Raw genomic sequence first — 23,745 nt, 5'->3', positions numbered from 1 at the left:
GGGGAATGCTCGGTTCTCCTTCTCCTGTAGTCCACAATCATCTCCTTTGTCTTGATCACGTTGAGGGAGATGTTGTTGTCCTTGCACCACATGGTCAGGTCTCTGACCTCTTCTCTATAGACTGTTTCATCATTGTCTGTGTTGTGTCATTGATAAACGTAATGATGGTGTTGGAGTCGTGCCTGGCCGTGCAGTCATGAGTGAACAGGGAGTACAGGAGGGGACTGAGCACGCACCCCTGAGGGGTCCCCTTGTTGAGGATCAGCGTGGCGGATGTGTTGTTACCTACCCTTACCACCTGGGGGTGGCCCGTCAGGAAGTCCAGGATCCAGTTGCAGAGGGAGCTGTTTAGTCCCAGGGTCTTTAGCTTAGTGATGAGCTTTGAGGGCACTATGGTGTTGAATGCTGAGCTGTAGTCAATGAATAGCATTCTCACATAGGTGTTCCTTTTGTCCAGATGGGAAAGGGCAGTGTGGAGTGCAATAGAGATTGCATCATCTGTGGATCTGTTTGGGCGGTATGCAAATTGGAGTGGGTCTAGGGTTTCTGGGATAATATTGTTGATGTGAGCTATGACCAGCCTTTCAAAGCACTTCATGGCTACAGACGTGAGTGCTACGGGTCGGTTGTCATTTAGACAGGTTATCTTTGTGTTCTTGGGCACAGGGACTATGGTGGTCTGCTTGAAACATGTAGGTATTACAGACTCGGACAAGGAGAGGTTGAACATGTCAGTGAAGACACTTGCCAGTTGGTCAGCGCATGCTCGGAGTACACGTCCTGGTAATCCGTCTGGCCCTGCGGCCTTGTGAATGTTGACCTGTTTTCTTCATCTGACCACTTTTTTATAGACCGAGTCATTGGTGCTTCTTGCTTTAGTTTTTGCTTGTAAGCAGGAATCAGGAGGATAGAATTATGGTCAGATTTGCCAAATGGAGGGCGAGGGAGAGCTTTTCTACGCATCTCTGTGTGTGGAGTAAAGGTGGTCTAGAGTTTTCCCCCCCTCTGGTTGCACATTTAACATGCTGATAGAAATTTGGTAAAACTGATTTAAGTTTCCCTGCATTAAAGTCCCCAGCCACTAGGAGTGTCGCCTCTGGATGAGCGTTTTCCTGTTTTCTTATGGCGGTATACAGCTCATTGAGTGCGATTTTAGTGCCAGCATCGGTCTGTGGTGGTATGCAGACAGCTATGAAAAATACAGATGAAAAGTTTCTAGGTAGATAGTGTGGTCTACAGCTCATCTTGAGATACTCTACCTCAGGCGGGCAAAACCTTGACATCCTTTGATATCGTGCACCAGCTGTTGTTTACAAATATACATAGGCTCCCGCCCCTTGTCTTACCAGAGGCTGCTGTTCTATCCTGCCGATAGAGTATATAACCCACCAGCTGTTATTAATGTCGTCGTTCAGCCACGATTCGGTGAAACATAAGATATTACAGTTTTTAATGTCCTGTTGGTAGGATATACGTGCTTTCAGTTCATCCCATTTGTTTTCCAGCGATTGAACGTTAGCTAGCAGGACGGATGGCAGATTAGCCACTCGTCTCCTGATCCTCACAAGGCACCCCTATCTCTTTCCGCGAAATCTCTGTCTCTTTCTCCTGCGAATGACGGGGATGAGGGCCTGTTCGGGTGTTTGGAGTAAATCCCTCTCGTCCGACTCATTAAAGAATAAATATTTGTCCAGTTCAAGGTGAGTAATCACTGTTCTGATATCCAGAAGCTCTTTTCGGTCATAAGAGACGGTAGCAGCAACATTATGTATAAAATAAGTTACAAACAATGTGAAAAAACAAACAAAGTAGCAGAGTTGGATAAGAGCCGATAAAATGGCTGCCATCCTCTTCGGCGCCATTCATTTTATTAGATCATGTGGGTTCTGTTTGTAATCTCACATCAAGATAAGGGGTGAGGGGTGGAGGTGTGAGGGGTGGAAGTGTGAGGGGTGGAGGTAAGAAGAATGGATAACTACAACCTGACAAAGTCAGTGAGGATGATATTGAAGAAAAAGAGACAAATGGGCAAATGATTGAAGGATGAGGAGGAGAGCATTGGCAGAAGAAGAGAGAGGACAGTTCCCTGTGTTCTGATTCGTGGACCATATTAGCCCCAATTTGACCTTTAATCTCTCAACATGTCAACATGCCAGAATAGGGCTCCTGTGTTGAAGAAAAACACAGGTGGGCTTAGAAGTACACATAGTCTCCACTGGTTCAGTATGTCATAGGCTGTTGTTGGAACTCAAAACCCAACTAAAATCAACGACCTATCGAAATAATACCTAATATCTTAAACAAAGTTGACTGGTTAATAATTAAGTTTACACACCGCTCAGGTAAATCACTTCCCAATACGGCTATGCGATATCTATTAGGGGGCTCATGTTGTTAAGTCAGCATGGTTTATTTTGGCCACGCGCACAGCTCCAGTTAGTATGGTCTAATGTGTTATCCAGTTGACTCGAATGACTGTATCAACAAGACCTGTTTCCTCTGCCCGTACGATGAATTAGGGCGACCCCCCTTCGCCAGCAGTACCCACCGGAGAGTCGTCACGGTTCCTAAACAAGGTTCTAAAATCTGTCCAGCTTTATGGATGATACAACCTTCCTGTAATTTTAATGTCTACCTAGCAAGAGAAAGCAGAGAAGAGAGGGATGGATTGATAGGGAAAACATTTAGGGTCGCTCTTGAAGACTGGAGCGACGTACTGCTGGCTTTTGGCCCAGTGTTTGGTCTGGAGGAGCTTCTGCTCTCCTCCTCAAAAAGGTCTGGGATCTCAGGAGCGCTATCTTGCTTTCTTTCTCTCTCTCTCTCTTTCTTTCTTTCTTACTCTCTCTCTCTCTCTCTCTCCCTGTCTCTTTCTCTCTTTCTTTTTCTCTCTCTCTTTCTTTCTTTCTTTCTTTCTCTTTCTCTCTCTGGAGGCAAAGTATAACAAATAAACAAACATACAGTAGGCCCCATCAGAGAGCTAGAGAAAGAGAGAGAATGAAAGAGAGAGAGAGAGCTGTTCCTGGCTGAGAAGCGATGTCTGGAGCTCCAGGTGGGTCCTGAGGTCCTGATTCCACTCCAGCAGCAGGCGGGAGAATAGAGAATGGAGAAGAGAGGAGGCACAGGAAAGGAGGGAAAAAAAGAGTCTGGAGAAGAGAGAATGGAAAGAAAGGCAAACGTGCAAGAGAGAGGTTAGAGGAGAGAGGTTAGAGGAGAGAGGTTAGAGGAGAGGGGTTAGAGGAGAGAGGAGAGGGGTTAGAGGAGAGGGGTTAGAGGAGAGAGGAGAGGGGTTAGAGGAGAGAGGTTAGAGGAGAGGGGTTAGAGGAGAGGGGTTAGAGGAGAGAGGTTAGAGGAGAGGGGTTAGAGGAGAGGGGTTAGAGGAGAGAGGAGAGGGGTTAGAGGAGAGAGGAGAGGGGTTAGAGGAGAGAGGTTAGAGGAGAGGGGTTAGAGGAGAGGGGTTAGAGGAGAGAGGTTAGAGGAGAGGGGTTAGAGGAGAGGGGTTAGAGGAGAGAGGAGAGGGGTTAGAGGAGAGGGGTTAGAGGAGAGGGGTTAGAGGAGAGAGGTTAGAGGGGTTAGAGGAGAGAGGAGAGGGGTTAGAGGAGAGAGGTTAGAGGGGTTAGAGGAGAGAGGAGAGGGGTTAGAGGAGAGGGGTTAGAGGAGAGGGGTTAGAGGAGAGAGGAGAGGGGTTAGAGGAGAGGGGTTAGAGGAGAGAGGAGAGGGGTTAGAGGAGAGGGGTTAGAGGAGAGGGGTTAGAGGAGAGAGGAGAGGGGTTAGAGGAGAGGGGTTAGAGGAGAGGGGTTAGAGGAGAGGGGTTAGAGGAGAGAGGAGAGGGGTTAGAGGAGAGGGGTTAGAGGAGAGAGGAGAGGGGTTAGAGGAGAGGGGTTAGAGGAGAGGGGTTAGAGGAGAGGGGTTAGAGGAGAGAGGTTAGAGGAGAGGGGTTAGAGGAGAGGGGTTAGAGGAGAGAGGTTAGAGGAGAGGGGTTAGAGGAGAGGGGTTAGAGGAGAGGGGTTAGAGGAGAGAGGAGAGGGGTTAGAGGAGAGGGGTTAGAGGAGAGGGGTTAGAGGAGAGAGGAGAGGGCTTAGAGGAGAGGGGTTAGAGGAGAGAGGTTAGAGGAGAGGGGTTAGAGGAGAGGGGTTAGAGGAGAGGGGTTAGAGGAGAGAGGAGAGGGGTTAGAGGAGAGGGGTTAGAGGAGAGAGGAGAGGGGTTAGAGGAGAGGGGTTAGAGGAGAGGGGTTAGAGGAGAGAGGAGAGAGGAGAGGGGTTAGAGGAGAGGGGTTAGAGGAGAGAGGAGAGGGGTTAGAGGAGAGAGGAGAGGGGTTAGAGGAGAGGGGTTAGAGGAGAGGGGTTAGAGGTTAGAGGAGAGAGGAGAGAGCTTAAAGGAGAGAGGAGAGAGATTAGAGGAGAGAGATTAGAGGAGAGAGATTAGAGGAGAGAGATTAGAGGAGAGAGATTAAAGGAGAGAGGTTAGAGGAGAGAGATTAGAGGAGAGTGATTAGAGATTAGAGGAGAGAGATTAGAGGAGAGGGGTTAGAGGAGAGAGGAGAGAGGAGAGAGCTTAAAGGAGAGAGGAGAGAGATTAGAGGAGAGAGATTAGAGGAGAGAGATTAGAGGAGAGAGATTAAAGGAGAGAGGTTAGAGGAGAGAGGTTAGAGGAGAGAGTTTAGAGGAGAGAGTTTAGAGGAGAGAGATTAGAGGAGAGTGATTAGAGATTAGAGGAGAGAGGTTAGAGGAGAGAGGTTAGAGGAGAGAGGTTAGAGGAGAAAGGTTAGAGGAGAGAGATTAGAGGAGAGAGGTTAGAGGAGAGAGGTTAGATGAGAGAGATTAGAGGAGAGAGGTTAGAGGAGAGAGATTAGAGGAGAGAGAGTAGAGGAGAGAGATTATAGGAGAGGAGAGGGGTTAAAGAAGAGAGGGTAGAGGAGAGAGATTAGAGGAGAAAGATTAGAGGTTAGAGGAGAAAGGAGAGAGGGGAGAGGAGAGAGATTAGAGGAGAGAGGTGAGATTAGAGGTTAGAGGAGAGAGGAGAGAGATTAGAGGAGAGAGATTAGAGGAGAGAGATTAGAGGAGAGAGGTGAGAGGAGAGAGGGGAGAGGAGAGAGATTAGAGGAGAGAGGAGAGAGATTAGAGAGGCGAATTGAAAGGAAGAAAGGGTAGAGCAGTGAAGGAGAGGAGATGAGAGAGAGAAAAGAGTGAGGAGAAAAGAAAAGATGACGCGACAAGAGAGAGGCAGAGTTAGGAGTCAGTAGGAGTAAACAGAGTTAGTAACAAACCTCACCCATTCTAAATGTCCCTCACATGGGAGCTATCTGTCAACTATCCTCCACCCCCACCCCAACACCCACACATTCTCTCCTCAACCCAAGAACCACTCTAGGACAGAACTATGCCAAGTACCGAGCCACTCAGAGTGTAAAGTGAGCGCTTGGCACATCCAACCAGCCAAGGACTGGATTACTGCATGAGAAAACTATGTGAGTTGCTGCCTGCATAATGACCACCAGGGCAGGCAGCATACACACGGACGCTGCTCTTTACAATGATGTATCCTGCAGAACCTGTGGGAGCCCCAGGCCTTGACCTCGCTAAAATAAAGGAGTCGTAATAGTGTTGTGTGTACATGGTGTTACCACGTCGTAAATTTAAACCATTCCTGCTGCGTGCGGGCCTCTGTGACGTCGCCGTGCCCTGCAGCTCGACAGTGACACACACTGCTGAGGTTGTCATCGGTTGTCTTATTTCACTGGAATGGTGTGAAGATTTGGCTTTGTTCACTCAGTTTGCTGTTTGCATTCTCCTCCCACAGTTCTTCTCGTTTTTCTCTCCTCCCCCTCTCTTTTCCCTCGCCACCCATCTGCTTGTCCCACCCCCTTCTCCTTTATCTCTGTCTTATTCCCACTAATTTCGCTCCTCTCTTTCAATGGTGGGTTCAAGTCCATAACAGGTATATGTGTTTGTGGTGGAACGGTTTCCACCCCTCACTCAACACCACTGACCCCGGTAGCACTTCCTGTCTGTGACCCATATCAACCACAGAGGTCAAAGTTCATACCACTGGACAGATGTCACAGTTAACCTAACCTGTAAACCAGACTCTACCTCTCACTTCCTTTCCTTCTCTCTATCTCTACCTCTCTCTATCTTTGCCTCTCTCCATCTCTCCCTCTATCTATCTCTCACTCTCTCCCTCTGTCTTTTTCTCCATATACAGTTCCCACCAGTAAAATGGAAAACCGTCGCTCTCCCAGGTTTCCCATTTGGGTTTTATTGGCTTGATGGATGCAGCCTGGGCATCGGTGCCCATGGAGGTACCTGCCCTCTGGGGAGGAATCCATTTTCAACTCCCCTCCTTTCTCCTCTCATTCCCCGTTCTCCCTGGAAGCCTCAGAGCCACACATAGGACCTGTTGTGTCACTCAAATACAGGGGCTGCTGTGCTAGCTCAAACAGTGCCGACTGAGGGGAGAACTGGAGAGGTAGGGAAAATGAGAGACTGAGAAAGAGAGTGAGAGAAAGAGAGACAGAGAGAGAAATATATTATATAGAAGAGAGAAAGAAAGAAGACAGGAGAGGAAAACAGCTGAGAGAGAGAGAGAGAGAGAGACAGACAGACAGAGAGAGAGAGAGACAGAGAGAGAGACAGAGTGAGAGAAAGAGAGAGAGACAGAGAGAGAGAGACAGAGAGACAGAGACAGAGAGAGAGAGACAGACAGACATGATGAACCAGACGAAAAATTGAAAAACAGTCACCCTCTCCTTCTCTGGAGTGGCGCGTGGCAAAGGGTCATCACAAGATTCCAACCTCACACAAAGGAAGCCCACTGTGGCCCACTGGGTCTATTTTTAGCTGCACCAGTGCATTCTGGTCCAGGTGGAGGTGTATTAAGTAAGCTGGCTGAGCTCAGGCTGTAATCAGTGGGCCTCAGCTTTCACACACGCACACACACACACACGCTCTGACACTAGATGAATGAGCACTGTTTCCAGCCAAGCACACTGACTCTCTTTCACCATACATAAACCCTGTTGAAAAGAGCTTTTTACCTCAACTGGAGGCCTCTCTCATTGGATAGTATACACGGGCCTCTCTCATTGGATAGTATACACGGGCCTCTCTCATTGGATAGTATACACGGCAAAGGTACGCTACTACCGTAAAGATAACACACGTCAGTGTGTGTGTGTTAGTATGAGTGTGTGTGTTAGTATGAGTGTGTGTGCGTGTGTGTGTGTGTGTGTTAGTATGAGTGTGTGTGTGTGTCTGTGTGTGTGTGTTAGTATGAGTGTGTGTGTTAGTATGAGTGTGTGTGTTAGTATGAGTGTGTGTGTTAGTATGAGTGTGTGTGTTAGTATGAGTGTGTGTGCGTGTGTGTGTTAGTATGAGTGTGTGTGTTAGTATGAGTGTGTGTGCGTGTGTGTGTGTGTGTGTTAGTATGAGTGTGTGTGTGTGTCTGTGTGTGTGTGTTAGTATGAGTGTGTGCATGTCTGTGTGTGTGTGTGTTAGTATGAGTGTGAGTGTGTGTGTTAGTATGAGTGTGTGTGTGAGTGTGTGTGTTAGTATGAGTGTGAGTGTGTGTGTGTGTGTGTTAGTATGTGTGTGAGTGTGTGTGTGTTAGCATGTGTGTGAGTGTGTCTGTGTGTGTGAGTATGAGTGTGAGTGTGTGTGTCTGTGTGTGTGAGTATGAGTGTGTGTTAGTATGAGTGTGAGTGTGTGTGTGAGTGTTAGTATGAGTGTGAGTGTGTGTGTGTGTTAGTATGAGTGTGAGTGTGTGTGTGTGAGTATGAGTGTGTGTGTGTGTGTGTGAGTTAGTATGAGTGTGTGTGTGTGTGTGTGTGTGTGTGTGAGTTAGCATGAGTGTGAGTGTATGTGTGTGTGTGTGTGTTAGTATGAGTGTGTGTGTGTGTGAGAGTTAGTATGAGTGTGGTCTCCTGAACAGCATGGTGTCATTCCTTTACCAGTAGGAACTATGTCTGGAGTTGGATTGTGGTTCGACACAAACTTCTCCAGTACATATGTATATAAATATGTGTTTGTCATGAGTCGTCAACAGATTCAAATGCTCAGCATCTGGCTAATCGACCATACGGATCAGGTATTAAAAAAAACATTACTGCATTATGGGAAATGGGCCCCGGCTGGAGGAAAGCTTTCTGGTGATAAGGCTGAGACAGAGACAGAGACAGAGAGAGAGACAGAGACAGAGACAGAGACAGAGACAGAGACAGAGACAGAGACAGAGACAGAGAGAGAGACAGAGACAGAGACAGAGACAGAGCGAGAGAGAGAGAGAGAGAGAGAGAGAGAGAGAGAGAGAGAGAGAGAGAGAGACACAGAGAGACACAGAGAGAGACACAGAGAGAGAGAGAAACAGAGAGAGAGAAACAGAGAGACAGAGAGAGAGACAGAGAGAGAGACAGACAGAGACAGACAGAGAGAAAGAGAGAGAGACAGACAGAGAGAGAGAGAGACAGACAGAGAGAGAGAGAGACAGACAGAGAGAGACAGACAGACAGAGAGAGAGAGACAAAGAGAGACAGATAGAGAGAGAGACAGACAGAGAGAAAGAGAGAGAGACAGAGAGAGACAGACAGAGAGAGAGGGGGGGGGGGTGGAGAGAGGGAGAGAGGAAAGATGTTGGATCTTAAACACCACTATAACCCCCGGGCAGGTCTAAAACCCGTCGCTTCATGGTTACCAACAGCCGCCACCTCCTTCCACAACAGATACAGTGGGTTTCAGCGGCTGTGAACTATGGGAAAGAATGTGCTAGAGTGTCTCTATAAACCCGGCCTCTCCACAGCAGAGCTTCAGATAGACAGTGAGACATGGCCAGCTGCCCTCTGACTGGTCCTATATGACAACACACAGCTGTGCCGCGGTGCACCGTGACAAGAAAGGCGAGGTCGAGACATAACATGTCCTGGCCAAGGAGACGGTCTGGAACCATCGGCTGCAAGTGGAGGGATGGAGTATCACTGGGGAAGAGAGTGTGGGACGGAGCCTGAGTAGACAGTGGAGAGAAAGGCTTTGATTGAAAAGGAGAGACCTTATATGACATTAACAGGCCGCCACTGGATCGCATGTAGTGACCATTAATCAGAGGACACACAAACACATCTCTGACAGGGCTATTGGCCTAGCAAACATCCTGTGTGTGTATGTGTGTGTGTGTGTGTGTTAAACTCCAGTTGTTGCTAGGGAACACAGGCAAAGTGCCAGGAGGGTAAGTGTACAAGTCCATCACTAAAGTGAGAGTTACCTCTAAGTCTGACTTCCTAGCCTCTCTCTCACTCCCTCCATCTCTCTCTCTGTCTCTCTCTCTCACTCCATCTCTCTCTCTTTCCATCTCTCTCTCACTCCCTCCATCTCCTTCTGTCTCTCTCTCCCTCCATCTCTGTCTCTCACTCCCTACATCTCTCTCTCTGTCTCTCACTCCCTACATCTCTCCTCTCTCTCTCACTCCATCTCTCTGTCTCCCTCCCTCCATCTCTCTCTCTGTCTTACTCCATCCATTTCTCTCTGTCTCTCACTCCCTTCATCTCTCTCTCTGTCTCTCTCTCCCTCTCTGGAATTTGCTACAAACACTTGACAGCATATAATTAGCACACAAACCTAAAACCTCACACAGCATTTGTTGCTGGGAATTTTATGTTTTTTTTTTCGATTTACAGATTTTGGTGTAACCACACATTAACACACATATTCAGCAGCGAAAATTGCTGCAATTCCACAAAAGCCGCGGCCCTTGTGTAGCAAGGGGAACAACTACTTCAAGTTCTCCGAGCGAGTGACGTCACCAATTGAAACGCTATTAGCGTGCACCCGGGTACCTAGCTAGCCATTTCACACCGGTTACATATAGAACCTCTCCACTTGTTGGTGAAGTAAACTTTGTCACAGCTAACCTGTGTCTGCAGCCCCTCCAACTCTATGAGAGTCATCTGTTAGGTTTTTAGCAGGTCCTTTCCCCAGTGTAGTGTACACAAGCCAAGGCTAGGTAGCCTTTGCTGACGCACTGGGGAGTGCCTGGAGTGAGGACAGGCTATGGGCTATATATATTTGACAAACAAACATAACCCTGCTGTGGTGTATTCTACAGATCATAAAGCCTGTGTTCAGTTGATGGGCTTTTGTGTTCTATTCCCTTGTATTGACGTTCAAAGAAAGTTAATAACAGTTTAAAAGGATGATGAATGAGAACATCAAGCCTGCGGTAGAGGAAATACATGTGGTAATGGCCAATGTGTGAATACTGTGCAACAGGTGACTTCACTGTTAGGCTTACAGCCTGTATAGGTTTCCTACAGTACAGTTGGCAGGAAAGAGCAAGTGCTTTCCATAGACAACAGCAGGAGTGGCACCACTTGCAGGTGTGACATTATTCCTCAACAGTGTCATGAAATCTGGCAGATGATATAGTTATCGCTGGAAAAATGTATGACTGTTGCACATATGGTTTTTCACTCGATGGTGTCTTGTAGCTAATATCTAAAGTAAGAAAAAACCTGAAAGTAGTGCTCAAAAGCATGCAGCTGAGAACAGGGTAAAGGGATCCTTTTAGATTCAAAAATAACTGTAGCAGCATTATTGCTATCTCTCAGAAGAAAGTCATAATATCTTTTTCCGAGGGGGCCTGTATTTGTAGATCAGGGACTGGGCAACTTTGATGTGGGAGGGGGCCACAACAAAAAAACAGAACTCATCGTGAGGGGCCACATGGGTCTGTGTGCCCACATCCATACAAAGGAACATTTCAAGAATTGCTGCAATTCTACACAATTTGCCATGGGGCAGAGAGAAAAATGAGCAGTTTAACAGCTCATTTCCTGCAATTCTACACATTTTGCCATAGGGTGGAGGCAAATGTTTGCAGTTTTTAATATGATAACTGATGATCAATGGGCCTCACCCTGGTCGGTAATTCCACCATGCTTACTACAAGTTTAGACAGCTGGCCGCTAGAATAACTTACCAATCTAAAGAAATTGGCTGACATGGGCTAATTGAGTGACTGCGGATGCAAAAACAAATTTCGAAATTGCACCTTTGGAATTCTATTACTCTAACTCTCAACAGTACGTTTTTAATTGGTCTGCAGGCCTACAAAAGGGGGGTGACCCTTCCCTGCTGTAGATTACACTGTTGTAATAGAGTATGAACAATATTAGAAAGCATAGGACGGTTGAATATGTAAGATTAGAAAAGCTTGTACTTATCATAATCATACTATGCTGTCTGGAGACTACTTTTATAATAGAATCAGTAAGAATTATCAGCAGATTGTAAATCTCCAGGTCTGGCAACACCGCCCTCTGGCGTCAGAAATGCAACATTGCGAGGTTGTAAACCCGCCTCTGTGGGTTACGCATGCGCGGAAGTTCAACGACCTGCACATTTCAAATCTTGGCGGCGGGTAAAAAAAAAATCTGACGAGAAAATACAATACAACAAAAGGATATAACTAAAACGTACAAAGATGACGAGCACACTGAAAGGCATTACCCTGAAAGGCAGCGCTGAGCTTGTGGCCGAGTTTTTCTGTAAGTATTTCACCGACTTTGCTTTATTTTCGCCTGATCAGAAAGGAAAGGCATGCAACTTGAACGTGGCGATGGTTTTCTCTGCGGAAGCTAGCTGTCTAACGTTGTTTACAACCATCGCATCCGTATTTTCCATGACGATAAGTAATATTTATGTCCTTACATGTGAGTTTGCTATGCTAATATATCCATACGTTTGTAATTTAGCACCTTCATGCATTGAGACAACAATATTCTTACTAGTTAGCTTGCTAACCTAGTCATTGTCGTAACTTAGCTAACCACCTAACGTTATTTCTGTCCCTGCAGCATTCGGTATCAACAGCATCCTGTACCAGCGAGGCCTCTACCCTCCGGAGACGTTCTCCCGAGTCACCCAGTATGACATGAGCCTTCAACTCACCACTGACACAAAGCTGAAAAACTACCTGACCAACGTTGTGTCACAGCTCAAAGGTACAGTATGAAATAAACTCAATTTAAGTTTAGCACATGCGCAGAACGTTATAATAAATGGGGGCGGAGGTCAGGACCGCCAGACAGCACTTTATAGCAGGACTATCTAACCTTTGCTACAGTCACTTGTGTGGCTATTATTAACCCTATGTTATTTCTCACAAGGTCAAAAGAGGTGTCATATTTCACAACTTAGTGTGTTGATTTTCTCAATTTTGATCAATGTTTTTGTTCCCTCAGAGATACCAGTATGTCTGTTTCTGCTGTGGTTTGGTGTGTAAATGGCAGAGTGGCTGTTTGACTAACTTGTGTCACTGTATTGCAGAGTGGCTGTTTGACTGCACAGTGCAGAAGTTGGTCCTTGTTATCACATGTCTGGAGACTAGTGAGGTGCTGGAACGGTGGCAGTTTGACATTGAGTGTGACAAGAGTGCCAAGGAGATCAGGTACTGTAGGATACTTCAGCAGCAGTGGACCTGACTACCACAAGCACACACATATGTGACAGCCTTTTTGTGTCTCTTCTCTCAGTGCTCCCAGGGAGAAGTCCATCAAGTCCATCCAGGATGAGATTCGCTCAGTCATCAGACAGATCACTGCCACTGTCACCTTCCTACCCCTGCTGGAGACTGCCTGTGAGTAGTGTGTGTGTGTGTGAGAACCAGTGTTTCCATTGGCTGTTAAGTGCCTGCTTTTGGCCAATAAAAAAACAAACATAAGCCAACAAATAAGCACATTTATGGACACTGTTGCCAAGCAAATATCCTGATGAGAATAAAACCTTTTTATAAATCACTTTTGCTATGCAGAGAGGTTGGTTCAGGTTGTCTTTCAATCAAATAAGCGCTCTACTCTTCCTGCCTGTCTGTCTTGAGCTTGCGTTAGCAACCTGCAACATTGTATAAATTTGTACCTGCCCGCAAATGTTCCTGCCTATTGCGTTCATGAGGCAGTTGTATACACGCGGGAAGTGTTCTGGTGTTTTATGACGTTTTGCTAGATTCATCTCCCTAAAAGATCATTTCCAGAAATGTCATACGTGTCCACCAAGGAGGATTATTTAGATAAAGCAATCTTCCTATAATAATCCAATGCCTGGTCAAGTAGTTACCTTTTTTTATTTATTATAAAAACAAATCTAGTTCGTTTTACTAGCTACTGTACCAAGGATGGAGGCATCTACAAGTGGGAAAATAAATATTCTGTCCTAGACACTGAAACTAAGGAAATTGACAAGCCAGATAGAGAGAGAGATGTGCAAGAAGCTAATGTTCACTTGTTAGGCTCATTCCTCTTTTCATCAGTGTTCATGGGCACATAAAGGGACTGCATTAAATGGGTTTCTATTTTATCTTCTAAAATCTGGTCGGACATTTGACTGGCACATATTTTTCTGAACAGAAATGTTCCTGATGCTCCTTGATAACCCCTGAACTGTGACCCCTCTCCCCAGGTGCCTTTGACCTCCTCGTTTACACCGACAAGGACCTAGAGGTGCCTGACAAATGGGAGGAGTCGGGCCCCCAGATCATCGACCAATCGGAGGAGGTTCGTCTGCGCTCCTTCACCACCTCCATCCACAAGGTCAACAGCATGGTGGCCTACAAGAGGGCCGACTCAGCCTAGAGCCTTGACCTCTAACCTGCCGCCCCATGTACATAGTTATCGCTCAATGCCTCATCTTCCCTGCTGAATAAAAAAAGGCACGTTGGAGATTGACTACAATTGATCTACAAATCATAATCCATAGTAATTTAGGATCCAATGTGATTTGTAGGTCAGCCAGTCTGCAGTCGCCGACTGCAATCTCAAACGCGCACAATGGCTATGATAAAAAATATATATTACGCTTACCCTTTCCTACCTCCGCCACTCATATCTCTCCCTCTCTCTCGTTATATATCTTTCTTTGTATATCTAAAGTCCTTTATACTGCTTATTCTGTTGTTTTTTTCTCTGTATTGGGAAGGCCTTGTTCTTCCTGCTTTGATGTAAATATATTGCCTGTCACTGATCTCTTTTGGTCCAATGCATTTACTTCCTTCTGACCTTTACCTTGTATCCAGTTCTGAGCCTCACTGTTTTAGAAGCTAGTGGTTTATGTGTTGTATTTTTAAGAAATGTTCCAAAAATATATGAACGTATCCATTTGATCATCCTCAAGTCTTGTCTGTGTTTTACCACTGCGATGGACCAGACGGTGGCGACATAACCCAGGTTTCAGTCCTAGTTGGATATCAGCCATCTCTACATGTAAAATGAATGGTTATTTAGACCAGTGTGACATTATATCCACAGTTTGCACAGATGACCGAGCACAAAGAAAAGCAGTATCCTTTTAATAGGATGTACCATTCAACTTGTCACAGTGTTCATCAGTCACCAGGAACAGGGGGGGGGGGACACAGAAATATAATCTATTTCTATAGTAGAAACCCTTTCTGCATGTCATTACCTCAGCCTCCACTAATAACCAACCGGTCCTGTGACCTCTATACTGTGGCTGTTCATAGCCATCTTTATAGGTGCAGTGCCTTCACATGCAACACACAGGTCTATCATTGGTGGAGAAGCAACACATGATCTGTTTTGACCAATCAGACACCAAAGCCGTGTGGAATTGGAACCAGAAAAGCAACTTGCCTCATTATCGAAGCACAGGAACAAGTATACAGTTATGGAGACTTCTTTAAGTACACAATACAACCACAGTAACCACATACAAGGAGAAAAGTGCTTCAGTTCGGACAAAGTCAAATTTGAGTTTCTCATGTGAATGACAGTGATACAGTCCACATGTCTACGTGACAACTACTATAGTATATTATGTGTGAATTGAAGCTGTTTGGAAAATGGAAAAAGTAATTGGTTTAGCAGTCCTGTATTGGAAAGAATATAAACGAATGAATCCCTTTCTATAATTTCCATGAGAAAGTATCGTTTTGTATGAAATGCAAATGACCTTAAGGTGCAAATATATTTTAGGCTTTGGCGGTCAAGTGCTCCTTTCAACTCTAAAGGGAACATCAGAAAGGGAGCTGGTGCATTATGAGAGGGGGGGGGGGGGGGGGGGGGGGTCAGGGAGCTGGTCCATTATGAGGGCCTATGGGGGGGGGGGGGGTCCTGGTCCATTATGAAGGCCTATGGGGGGGGGGGAGGGGTCAGGGAGCTGGTCCATTATGAGGGCCTACGGGGGGGTCAGGGAGCTGGTCCATTATCTAGAACTCTTCTAGAACACACGTCAAGTCTTTGGCTTACAATTTACAAAATTCAAATAATAACACAATACGTAAAAATACACGGGTGAGTGGATGGTCCAGTAAAGTTCTCAAAGCAGAGACGTGTGTGTTCTCAACATGAAACTGACCTTACAGTATAGAAATGGAATAAATATATAAAACAAATAAATATGCAATAGGTAAGACGAGTGATTGTTACATAAGATGAACGTCCTCTCGAAACCTTTGTGTTGTGAGCGTGTGGTGTGTGAGTTTGCGCTGGTATTACTAACAAGCTTATGATTGTGGTGCTTTATGGTGGGTAAAAGTAAGTTGCATCTATACCGTTCCATTAATTCCATTCCAGCCAATGCAATGAGCTAAGGCCTGGGTTCAAATAGTATTTGTAATCTTTCATTGAGCTGCTTGGTACAACGGAACCAATGCAATAGTCTCAAAAGTACAAATCCTGCCTGACCATCTGGCACTTCAGACGGGCTCAAAATATTTGAGAGATTTCAAATCATATTTGAACCCAGGTCTGTCTTTTCTCTGGTGGCACATTGATCCCTTGGTGCTCAGTAGGCCGATAGTAGCCACAGGCACACGCCACCCACACCTTCAGAGTTCTTCCTCCGACTGTGAGAGATATAATATAGTGACTCCTCCTTCATGTAGCAAGTCGACTTTGTGCAAAAAAATATTAAAAAAATACTATGTTAATAAATATAGCTTAGTGTTGATGTCTTCTCAGGGTGGTGGAGGGATGGAGTGATAGTGGGGATGGAGGAGACGTTAAACAGGTCTACACCGCGCCGTTGAAGAAGTCTTTGTCACCCTGTTCAGCCAGAATCTTCCAATTCTGTCTGTTCTTCTGGCAGCCCTCGAGTAGTGGGGAACAGGACTCAGACATACTGGCCAGGGTCTGATGTACAGAGAGAGAGAGACAGACAGACACAGACAAAGTGAATGAGAGAGAATGACAGAATGAGAGAGTACATTAACATGAAAAAAAATGACTCAATTTAGCAGAGGTTCTTATCCAGAGCGACTTACAGTAGTGAGTGCAGACATTTTCATCGAACCCACAACCCTAGCGTTGCATGGCTCTACATGGGACTATACATGCTATATGGCTAATAAAATGTTCCCTAAACATGACTAATAAAGACCAATCAAATCATGTCATAGCTTCACCTCATACAGCTGTGTACAGATGGCATCAATGAACGACACCTGCATGCTCGGAATCTTATCCTGCTTGTCCCGATTCATCAGATCCTAGAAAAGAAAACCATCTTTACAAACCTAGTTAAGTCCAAATCTAATTTGCTCCCACATTGACATCTGGCTTTGCTTGCCAACTAGTAAAAACCTGGCTTTGCACAAAGCCAACATGTGCACATGCCAAGATATTAAAATCAGAATCTTGGAGCCTTGTAATTAAATTTCATAAAACCCTGCTTTCCAATGGCAATGGATCAACAGCAGCAGGGTAATAGTATAATAGTACATACCATAAGACAGCAACGATGGTAGGGAACAGAAGATGTGCTTACTATGGGCTCAATGTTGAGTTCTCTCTCCTTGTCCCCTTGCTCAAAGAACTCTGTAGCCACTAGCGTGGCTATCTGTAAGAGAAGATGGAGAGAGACAGAACGGGAGCTTTTAAAAGTGCCTCAAAGTGGTATGTTGTTTCAATTGGGTAAAGGACAAATTGGATAGTAACCTTGTAGTCATTCAACAGCCACAAAGTCTGGTCTGTTAGACTATAACCCTATGATTGTATCTGAATAAATAGTTTAGCCAATCTGTTGTCCAGGGTTTTTAAACATTCATGTCTTTTGCAGATATCTAGGAATTTGAAAGTCGGGGCGGTGTTTCCATGAATGTGATACGACCAGGGGGTTTCAGGTTGGATAGGCAGCCTCCTGTTATATGAAGGAAAAAAATACACATATCCACTGTCAATTGTATCCGATAGCCTGCAATAGCACTCAGTATCCTACAAAGTATTCCCTGACGTTTGTAGCATGGGAATAATGCAGGAGAGAAATAGTGAAAGAGAAAAGAGAGAGAGAAAGTTCTGCTAACTGAGCAACGACCACACTGCGTTGATGAACTCTTTCTCTTTACAAAGGAGAAATGAAGATTGACTACAGCCTCGGGTTCCCAATCAAGGAAGTGTGTGTGTGGTAGCCATCTGCAGAACACTGATTGGAGCTGTTTAATTAAGCCTAGAGAGCCGGAGGGGGGTTCAGGGAGAGGAGGAGAGAAAGGGGGAGAAGGAGAAGACACATTCTTGTACACAGCTTGGCTGATGTAGTAACCGCTCTAATAATAAGATCTACTGAGCTCAACGAAAACTGTGTATGTGTGTGTGTGTATGTATGTATGTATGTATGTATGTATGTATGTATGTATGTATGTATGTATGTATGTATGTATGTATGTGTGTGTGCTGGAGGTGCAGATGTACTCACCAGCTCTGTCAGTTCTGTTTGTATTATGTGAGGACCTGAGGAGAGGATCGGTCTAGAACAAGTTTCTGGGTCTAGAGCCGAGTCTGGGTCTAGAGCCGAGTCTGGGTCTAGAGCCGAGTCTGGGTCTAGAATAGCTTTCTGGGTCTAGAATAGGTTTCTGGGTCTAGAATAGGTTTCTGGGTCTAGAGCCGAGTCTGGGTCTAGAATAGGTTTCTGGGTCTAGAGCCGAGTCTGGGTCTAGAGCCGAGTCTGGGTCTAGAGCCGAGTCTGGGTCTAGAATAGGTTTCTGGGTCTAGAGCTGAGTCTGGGTCTAGAGCTGAGTCTGGGTCTAGAGCCGAGTCTGGGTCTAGAGCCGAGTCTGGGTCTAGAGCCGAGTCTGGGTCTAGAGCCGAGTCTGGGTCTAGAGCCGAGTCTGGGTCTAGAGCCGAGTCTGGGTCTAGAATAGGTTTCTGGGTCTAGAGCTGAGTCTGGGTCTAGAGCCGAGTCTGGGTCTAGAGCCGAGTCTGGGTCTAGAGCTGAGTCTGGGTCTAGAGCCGAGTCTGGGTCTAGAGCCGAGTCTGGGTCTAGAGCCGAGTGTCTATCCTCCTCTAAGAATAGTTCTAGAGCTCTTTGATCACAAACACACACGGTTAGAGACTTGTCAGAACCTCTCCTTCCATTGCACCTATGGAGCTTGATGAGGAACAGGAGGAAGAGACTTACACAGGGAAGTGGACATGACACCAGGAGAAGATGAAAGAGAGAGACAGAAAGAGAACATAATATAAGGGGTGAAAAGAAAAGGGAGAGGTACTGAAAAAGGATGAGAACAATGAGAGCTGTGTGAGTGAGAATGAAACGTTTGAAAGAATATCAAAGGAGATAGCAGTAACAACACCACAGTAACAACACCACAGTAACAACACCACAGTAACAAGAACACAGTAACAAGAACACAGTAACAACACCACAGTAACAAGAACACAGTAACAAGAACACAGTAACAACACCACAGTAACAAGAACACAGTAACAACACCACAGTAACAACACCACAGTAACAAGAACACAGTAACAACACCACAGTAACAAGAACACAGTAACAACACCACAGTAACAAGAACACAGTAACAACACCACAGTAACAACACCACAGTAACAACACCACAGTAACAACACCACAGTAACAACACCACAGTAACAAGAACACAGTAACAACACCACAGTAACAACACCACAGTAACAAGAACACAGTTGAGTTTATGAAGTGAGTCTTGAGTCTAGTGAATGTGATCCCACTTTTCACTTACCCTCTTCTGTACTGGCCAGGGCTTGGTAATGGCAGAGATGTCACATGCAGTCATCAGCATTGACCTACAGCGAGTGATACACAAGCATATTGTTGAACAAGCAGGGCAAGAGAGTGGGTTATGTTGAACCATTACGTTCAGCATCACTCCATCAAGGGAAACATAGTATTGTTTCTAACAAAGTTATCTACATATATTTCAGGATATGTAAATAATCAGAATCCATGTAAACGTGACAGTTTTGACAACATACCTTGTCCTAAAAAAGTGGTCTCTTGGTACAACTTACCCCGAACCGCAGGACAGGGTAAGCCTCTTACACAATTCTGTACTGAATGAAATATTACCACTACCTTTTTAAAACCATGTCTATCTTTATTTCCCAAACACAATCAATCGCTTTTTTTGTCTTCTAATAATTTTAAGCATATTTTAACACCGGCTTAACACCTAATAAACACTTTGTACTGTTTTAAAGGGATACTTCGAGATGTTGGCAATGAGGCCCTTTCTCTACTTCCCCAGAGTCAGATGAACTCGTGGATACCATTTTTATGTCTCTGTGTGCAGTATGAAGGACGTTAGAGGGAGTTTTTCGCAAGCCAATGCTAACTAGTATTAGCACAATGACTGGAAGTCTATGGGCATCTACTAGAATTGATCCCAACCTTGAAAGATGCACAACCAAGCTGTCCCCAGGTGAATATGTATATGCATTGTGTCCACTAACCTCAGTAAGTCTTTATGGTAGTCATCGTCCCAGACAAACTGGCTGTTCTTGGTCAGTTCAAAGAACTCTCCTCTCCTCCTGAAAAGACAGGCAGTAAATTTGATATCTGTCTTTCTCCCCGTCTGCCTGCAGTCTAGTCATACGCCCACACTTCAGACAAGGAGAGGGAGGGAAAGAGAAAAAGAGCGAGAGAGCGAGAGAGTGGGGGAAGAGCTGAGATTAGGAGATAAGGAGAGAGTTGTGAAAAATAGAAAAAGTGTTAGGGGGGAGGAGAGAGAGACAGTCAATTACTGCTTCAGTACATTATAACTAGATCTTCTAATGAATAGGCCAACGGTGGGTACAATTTACACCTTGACATTTTCCACAGCCCATCAAGCTTAATTGAAGTTCTAATGAAAACTCAGCATAAAATGTGACTTGAACGGTTCCCCTCTGTGCGCATCCCAGCTGTGTGTGACGTTGTACCTACTTCATGTACAGAGCCAGGTCCGTAGCCAGAATAGCCCTCTCGATCATCTTCAGAGTGGCCTTGTACTCATCCAGAGACAGGCTGCTTAGAATCTGATTCCCCTGGGGGGGAGAAAGTGATGGAGAGAGAGAGGGGAATAGAGGGAGGGAGGGAGGAATGAAGGAGAGAGAGAGAGAGAGAGAGAGAGAGAGAGAGAAAGGGATGGAGGGAGGGAGGGAGGAAGGAGAGAGAGAGAGAGAGAGAGAGAGAGAGAGAGAAAGGGAGGGGAATGGAGGCGAGAGAGAGGAATGAGGGAGGGAGGGAGGGAAGAAGGAAGGAAGGGAGGGATGGATGGATAGAGAGATAGAGAAGGATGGAGAGAGATGCAGGGAGAGAGAGGTAGGGATGACAAATTATTGAGCCAGTTCAAATTTTGTCACGTGAAAATGTGAAAGTTAAATGAAAAAAAATAACAAGGAATAAATACACAATGAGTAAGGATAACTTGGGTATATACACAGGGTACCAGCACTGAGTGTGCACAGGTATGAGGCAGTTGAGGTACACACAGTGCTGCTTGAAAGTATGTGAACCCTACAGGGCTGGTCATTATTTTGCTATAAAATAAACATAAAATCCTCATCTAAACCCCAATTCATAATAAAGACATTCCAGGTAAATGACAGAAACAAAAAAATATGATATATTTTCATTGTTTATTTAATTAACAAAAGTGGTTAATTTAACAGAAACTCAGATGTGACATGTGCAAAACTATGTCAAAACATTAGCAGTGATACTTGTAGTAAACGGCTCCTAAACCCAGTAATCTGTCTCTGACATTTGTTTTGAGGGATTTTTGCCTACTCCCCTTACAGAACTCAGCCAATTGAGTGAGGTTAGAGGGGTGTCTGGCATGAACTGCCCGTTTCAGGTCCTGCCACAGCATCTCGATTGGATTTCGGTCAGGAATTTGACTTGGCCAATCGAAAACACAAATCTTCTTTCTCCTGAGCCATTCTTTGGTAAATTTGCTTGAATGCTTAGGGTCGTCGTATTGTTGGAAGACCCATTTTCAGACTGATGGCCTGACGTTCTGTTCAAGAATCTCCTGGTATACCTCAGAATCCATGGTTCCCTTAATGATGCAGAGTCATCCAGGTCAAGAGGAAGAAAAGCATCTCCAGATCTTGTCATTCCCACCACCATGCTTGACTGTTGGGAAAATGTTATTTTGGTGGTAGGCAGTGTTGGGTTTTCGCCAAACATAGCGGTGTTGATTGTGACCAGAAATGTCAATTTTGAACTCATCGGTTCATAGAATGTACTTCCAGAAACCTTCAGGTTTGTCCAGTTGGTCTCTGGTTAAGACGGGCAGTTTAACAGCAGAGGCTTCTTCCTATCAACCCTCCCATGATGAGTATTTCGATTCAGTGTTCTTATTATTAGAGCATACACAGTTACCTGAGCTGCAGCAAGGAAGGTCTGCAAATCTCTAGATGTTATGTTTGGGTTGGCTTTTACCTGATGTATTATTGTTCTTGAGGCTCTCGGGGATATTTTGGAAGGGCGTCCACTTCCAGGACGAGTTGCTGTCATGTTAAATGCTCTCCATTTGTAAATGATTTGCCTCACAGTGGACTGATGAAGCACAAATCTTTTTGAGATGATTTTATAGCCTTCCCCAGACTGATGTGCTCCCACTACCCTCGTCCTGATGTCCTCTGAGATCTCCTATCCTCTCCGCATGGTGTGCTTTGCATTCAACTGGATGGGTAACACCAGACTGACCAGGTTTCTTATCTCTATTTAACAGAGTCCCACCCAAACTCTTTCCTAACAATCTCTCCTTTGATTGGTTCATTTGGTACCCAATTATTTACCCACCTGATACTACTTACCTACTTAATTTAACCAATGCAACTTGGGGTTCACTGATTTTTGCACCTGCACTAATTCCTTTTTAATTTAGTTTTTCTACGACACACATGATTTCCTCTACAGTGTAGAATTTGATTTTGATTCTATAGAAATAGAAACCCGTTATGTCAGATCAAAATCAAATTCTGATTAAATTAAGATTTCATGGTAAAAACTAAATAAATCTGTAATTGCACATTTTATTACATTACAGCCTTATTCTAAAATTCCTCCGCAATCTACACACAAAACCCCATAATGACAAAGCAAAAACAGGTTTGTAGAAATTTTAGCAATGTATAAATAAATAAAAACAGAAATACCTTATTTATATAAGTATTCAGACCCTTTGCTATGAGACTCGAAATTGAGCTCAGGTTCATCCTGTTTCCATTGATCATCCTTGAGATGTTTCTACAACTTGATTGGAGTCCACCCGTGATAAATTCAATTGATTGGACATGATTTGGAAAGGCATAAACCTGTCTATATAAGGTCCCACAGTTGACAGTGCATGTCAGTGCAAAAAAAACAAGCTATGAGGTCGAAGGAATTGTCCGTAGAGCTCCGAGACAGGATTGTGTCGAGGCACAGATCTGGTGAAGAGTACCAAAAATTGTCTGCAGCATTGAAGGTTCCCAACAACACAGTGGCCTCCATCATTCTTAAATGGTAGAAGTTTGGAACCACCAAGACTCTTCCTAGAGCTGGCCACCCGGCCAAACTGAGCAATCGGGGAGAAGGGCCTTGGTCAGGGAGGTGACCAAGAACCCGATGGTCACTCTAACAGAGCTCCAGAGTTCCTCTGTGGAGATAGGAGAAGCTTCCAGAAGGACAACCATCTCTGCAGCACTCCACCAATCAGGCCTTTATGGTAGAGTTGCCAGCCCGAGTTTAACAAAAGGCACCTAAAGACTCTCAGACCATGAGAAACAAGATTCTCTGGTCTGATGAAACCAAGATTTAATTCTTTGGCATGAATGCAAAGCATTACGTCTGGAGGAAACCTGGCACCATCCCTACGGTGTAGCATGGTGGTGGCAACATCATGCTGTGGGGAAGTTTTTCAGCGGCATGGACTGGGATTCTAGTCAGGATCGAGGCAAAAGTACAGAGAGTTCCTTGATGAAAACCTGCCCCAGAGCGCTCAGGACCTCAGACTGGGGCGAAGGTTCGCCTTCCAACAGGACAATGACCCTAAGCACACAGCCAAGACAACGCAGGAGTGGCTTTGGGACAAGTCTCTGAATCTCCTTGAGTGGCCCAGCCAGAGCCCGGAATTGAACCCGATCAAACATCTCTGGAGAGACCTGAAAATAGCTGTGCAGCGACGCTCCCCATCCAACCTGACAGCTTGAGAGGATCTGCAGAGAAGAATAGGATAAAATCCCCAAATACAGGTGTGCCAAGCTTGTAGCATCATACCCAAGAAGACTCGAGGCTGTAATCGTTGCCAAAGGTGCTTCAACAAAGTACTGAGTAAAGAGTCTAAATACTTATGTAAAAAATATATGTATTTTTTACTTTTAATAAATTAGCAAACATTTTTTTTCTTTGACATTATGTGGTATTGTGTGTAGATTGATGATGAAAAAAAGGTTGAATAAATTTTAGAAGAAGGCTGTAACCTAACAAAATGTGAAAATAGTCAAAGGGTAAGAATACTTTT

General features: G+C 45.0%; 2 protein-coding genes across 2 annotated transcripts in view; one reads left to right on the top strand and one right to left on the bottom strand.

Annotated features, from left to right (window-relative positions):
* The first annotated feature begins 11,373 nt into the window (after positions 1-11,373).
* Positions 11,374-14,144, top strand: LOC120049203 (mitotic spindle assembly checkpoint protein MAD2A-like). The gene is made up of 5 exons (XM_038995437.1): positions 11,374-11,530; positions 11,840-11,986; positions 12,312-12,432; positions 12,518-12,621; positions 13,440-14,144. Exons 1-5 carry the CDS (start codon positions 11,467-11,469, stop codon positions 13,610-13,612), a joined length of 609 nt encoding a protein of 202 aa, XP_038851365.1. The 5' UTR covers positions 11,374-11,466; the 3' UTR covers positions 13,613-14,144.
* A 996-nt stretch (positions 14,145-15,140) lies between these two features.
* Positions 15,141-23,745, bottom strand: part of LOC120049473 (cGMP-specific 3',5'-cyclic phosphodiesterase-like) — a 79,891-nt gene continuing 71,286 nt past the window's right edge. Inside the window, exons 17-22 of the mRNA XM_038995737.1 lie at positions 20,178-20,278; positions 19,706-19,783; positions 18,976-19,039; positions 16,764-16,835; positions 16,402-16,485; positions 15,141-16,129 (exon numbers count right to left, since the gene is read on the bottom strand). Coding sequence (XP_038851665.1) covers positions 16,010-16,129; positions 16,402-16,485; positions 16,764-16,835; positions 18,976-19,039; positions 19,706-19,783; positions 20,178-20,278 — 519 coding nt within the window. The 3' untranslated portion in view covers positions 15,141-16,009. The remainder of the gene's footprint in view (positions 16,130-16,401; positions 16,486-16,763; positions 16,836-18,975; positions 19,040-19,705; positions 19,784-20,177; positions 20,279-23,745) is intronic.

This window comes from Salvelinus namaycush, chromosome 6, assembly GCF_016432855.1.
Source record: "Salvelinus namaycush isolate Seneca chromosome 6, SaNama_1.0, whole genome shotgun sequence".
Taxonomy (NCBI): domain Eukaryota; kingdom Metazoa; phylum Chordata; class Actinopteri; order Salmoniformes; family Salmonidae; genus Salvelinus; species Salvelinus namaycush.
This window is presented reverse-complemented; position numbering and strand designations above follow the sequence as displayed.

What these genes read in the sequence shown, in the direction of transcription:
- LOC120049203 (XM_038995437.1), top strand. Translation starts at nt 11,467, where the DNA reads ATGACGAGCACACTGAAAGGCATTACCCTGAAAGGCAGCGCTGAGCTT. An exon ending in CGTTGTGTCACAGCTCAAAG is followed by an intron (nt 11,987 to 12,311) that starts GTACAGTATGAA and finishes ACTGTATTGCAG; the next exon opens with AGTGGCTGTTTGACTGCACA. An exon ending in ACCCCTGCTGGAGACTGCCT is followed by an intron (nt 12,622 to 13,439) that starts GTGAGTAGTGTG and finishes CCCTCTCCCCAG; the next exon opens with GTGCCTTTGACCTCCTCGTT.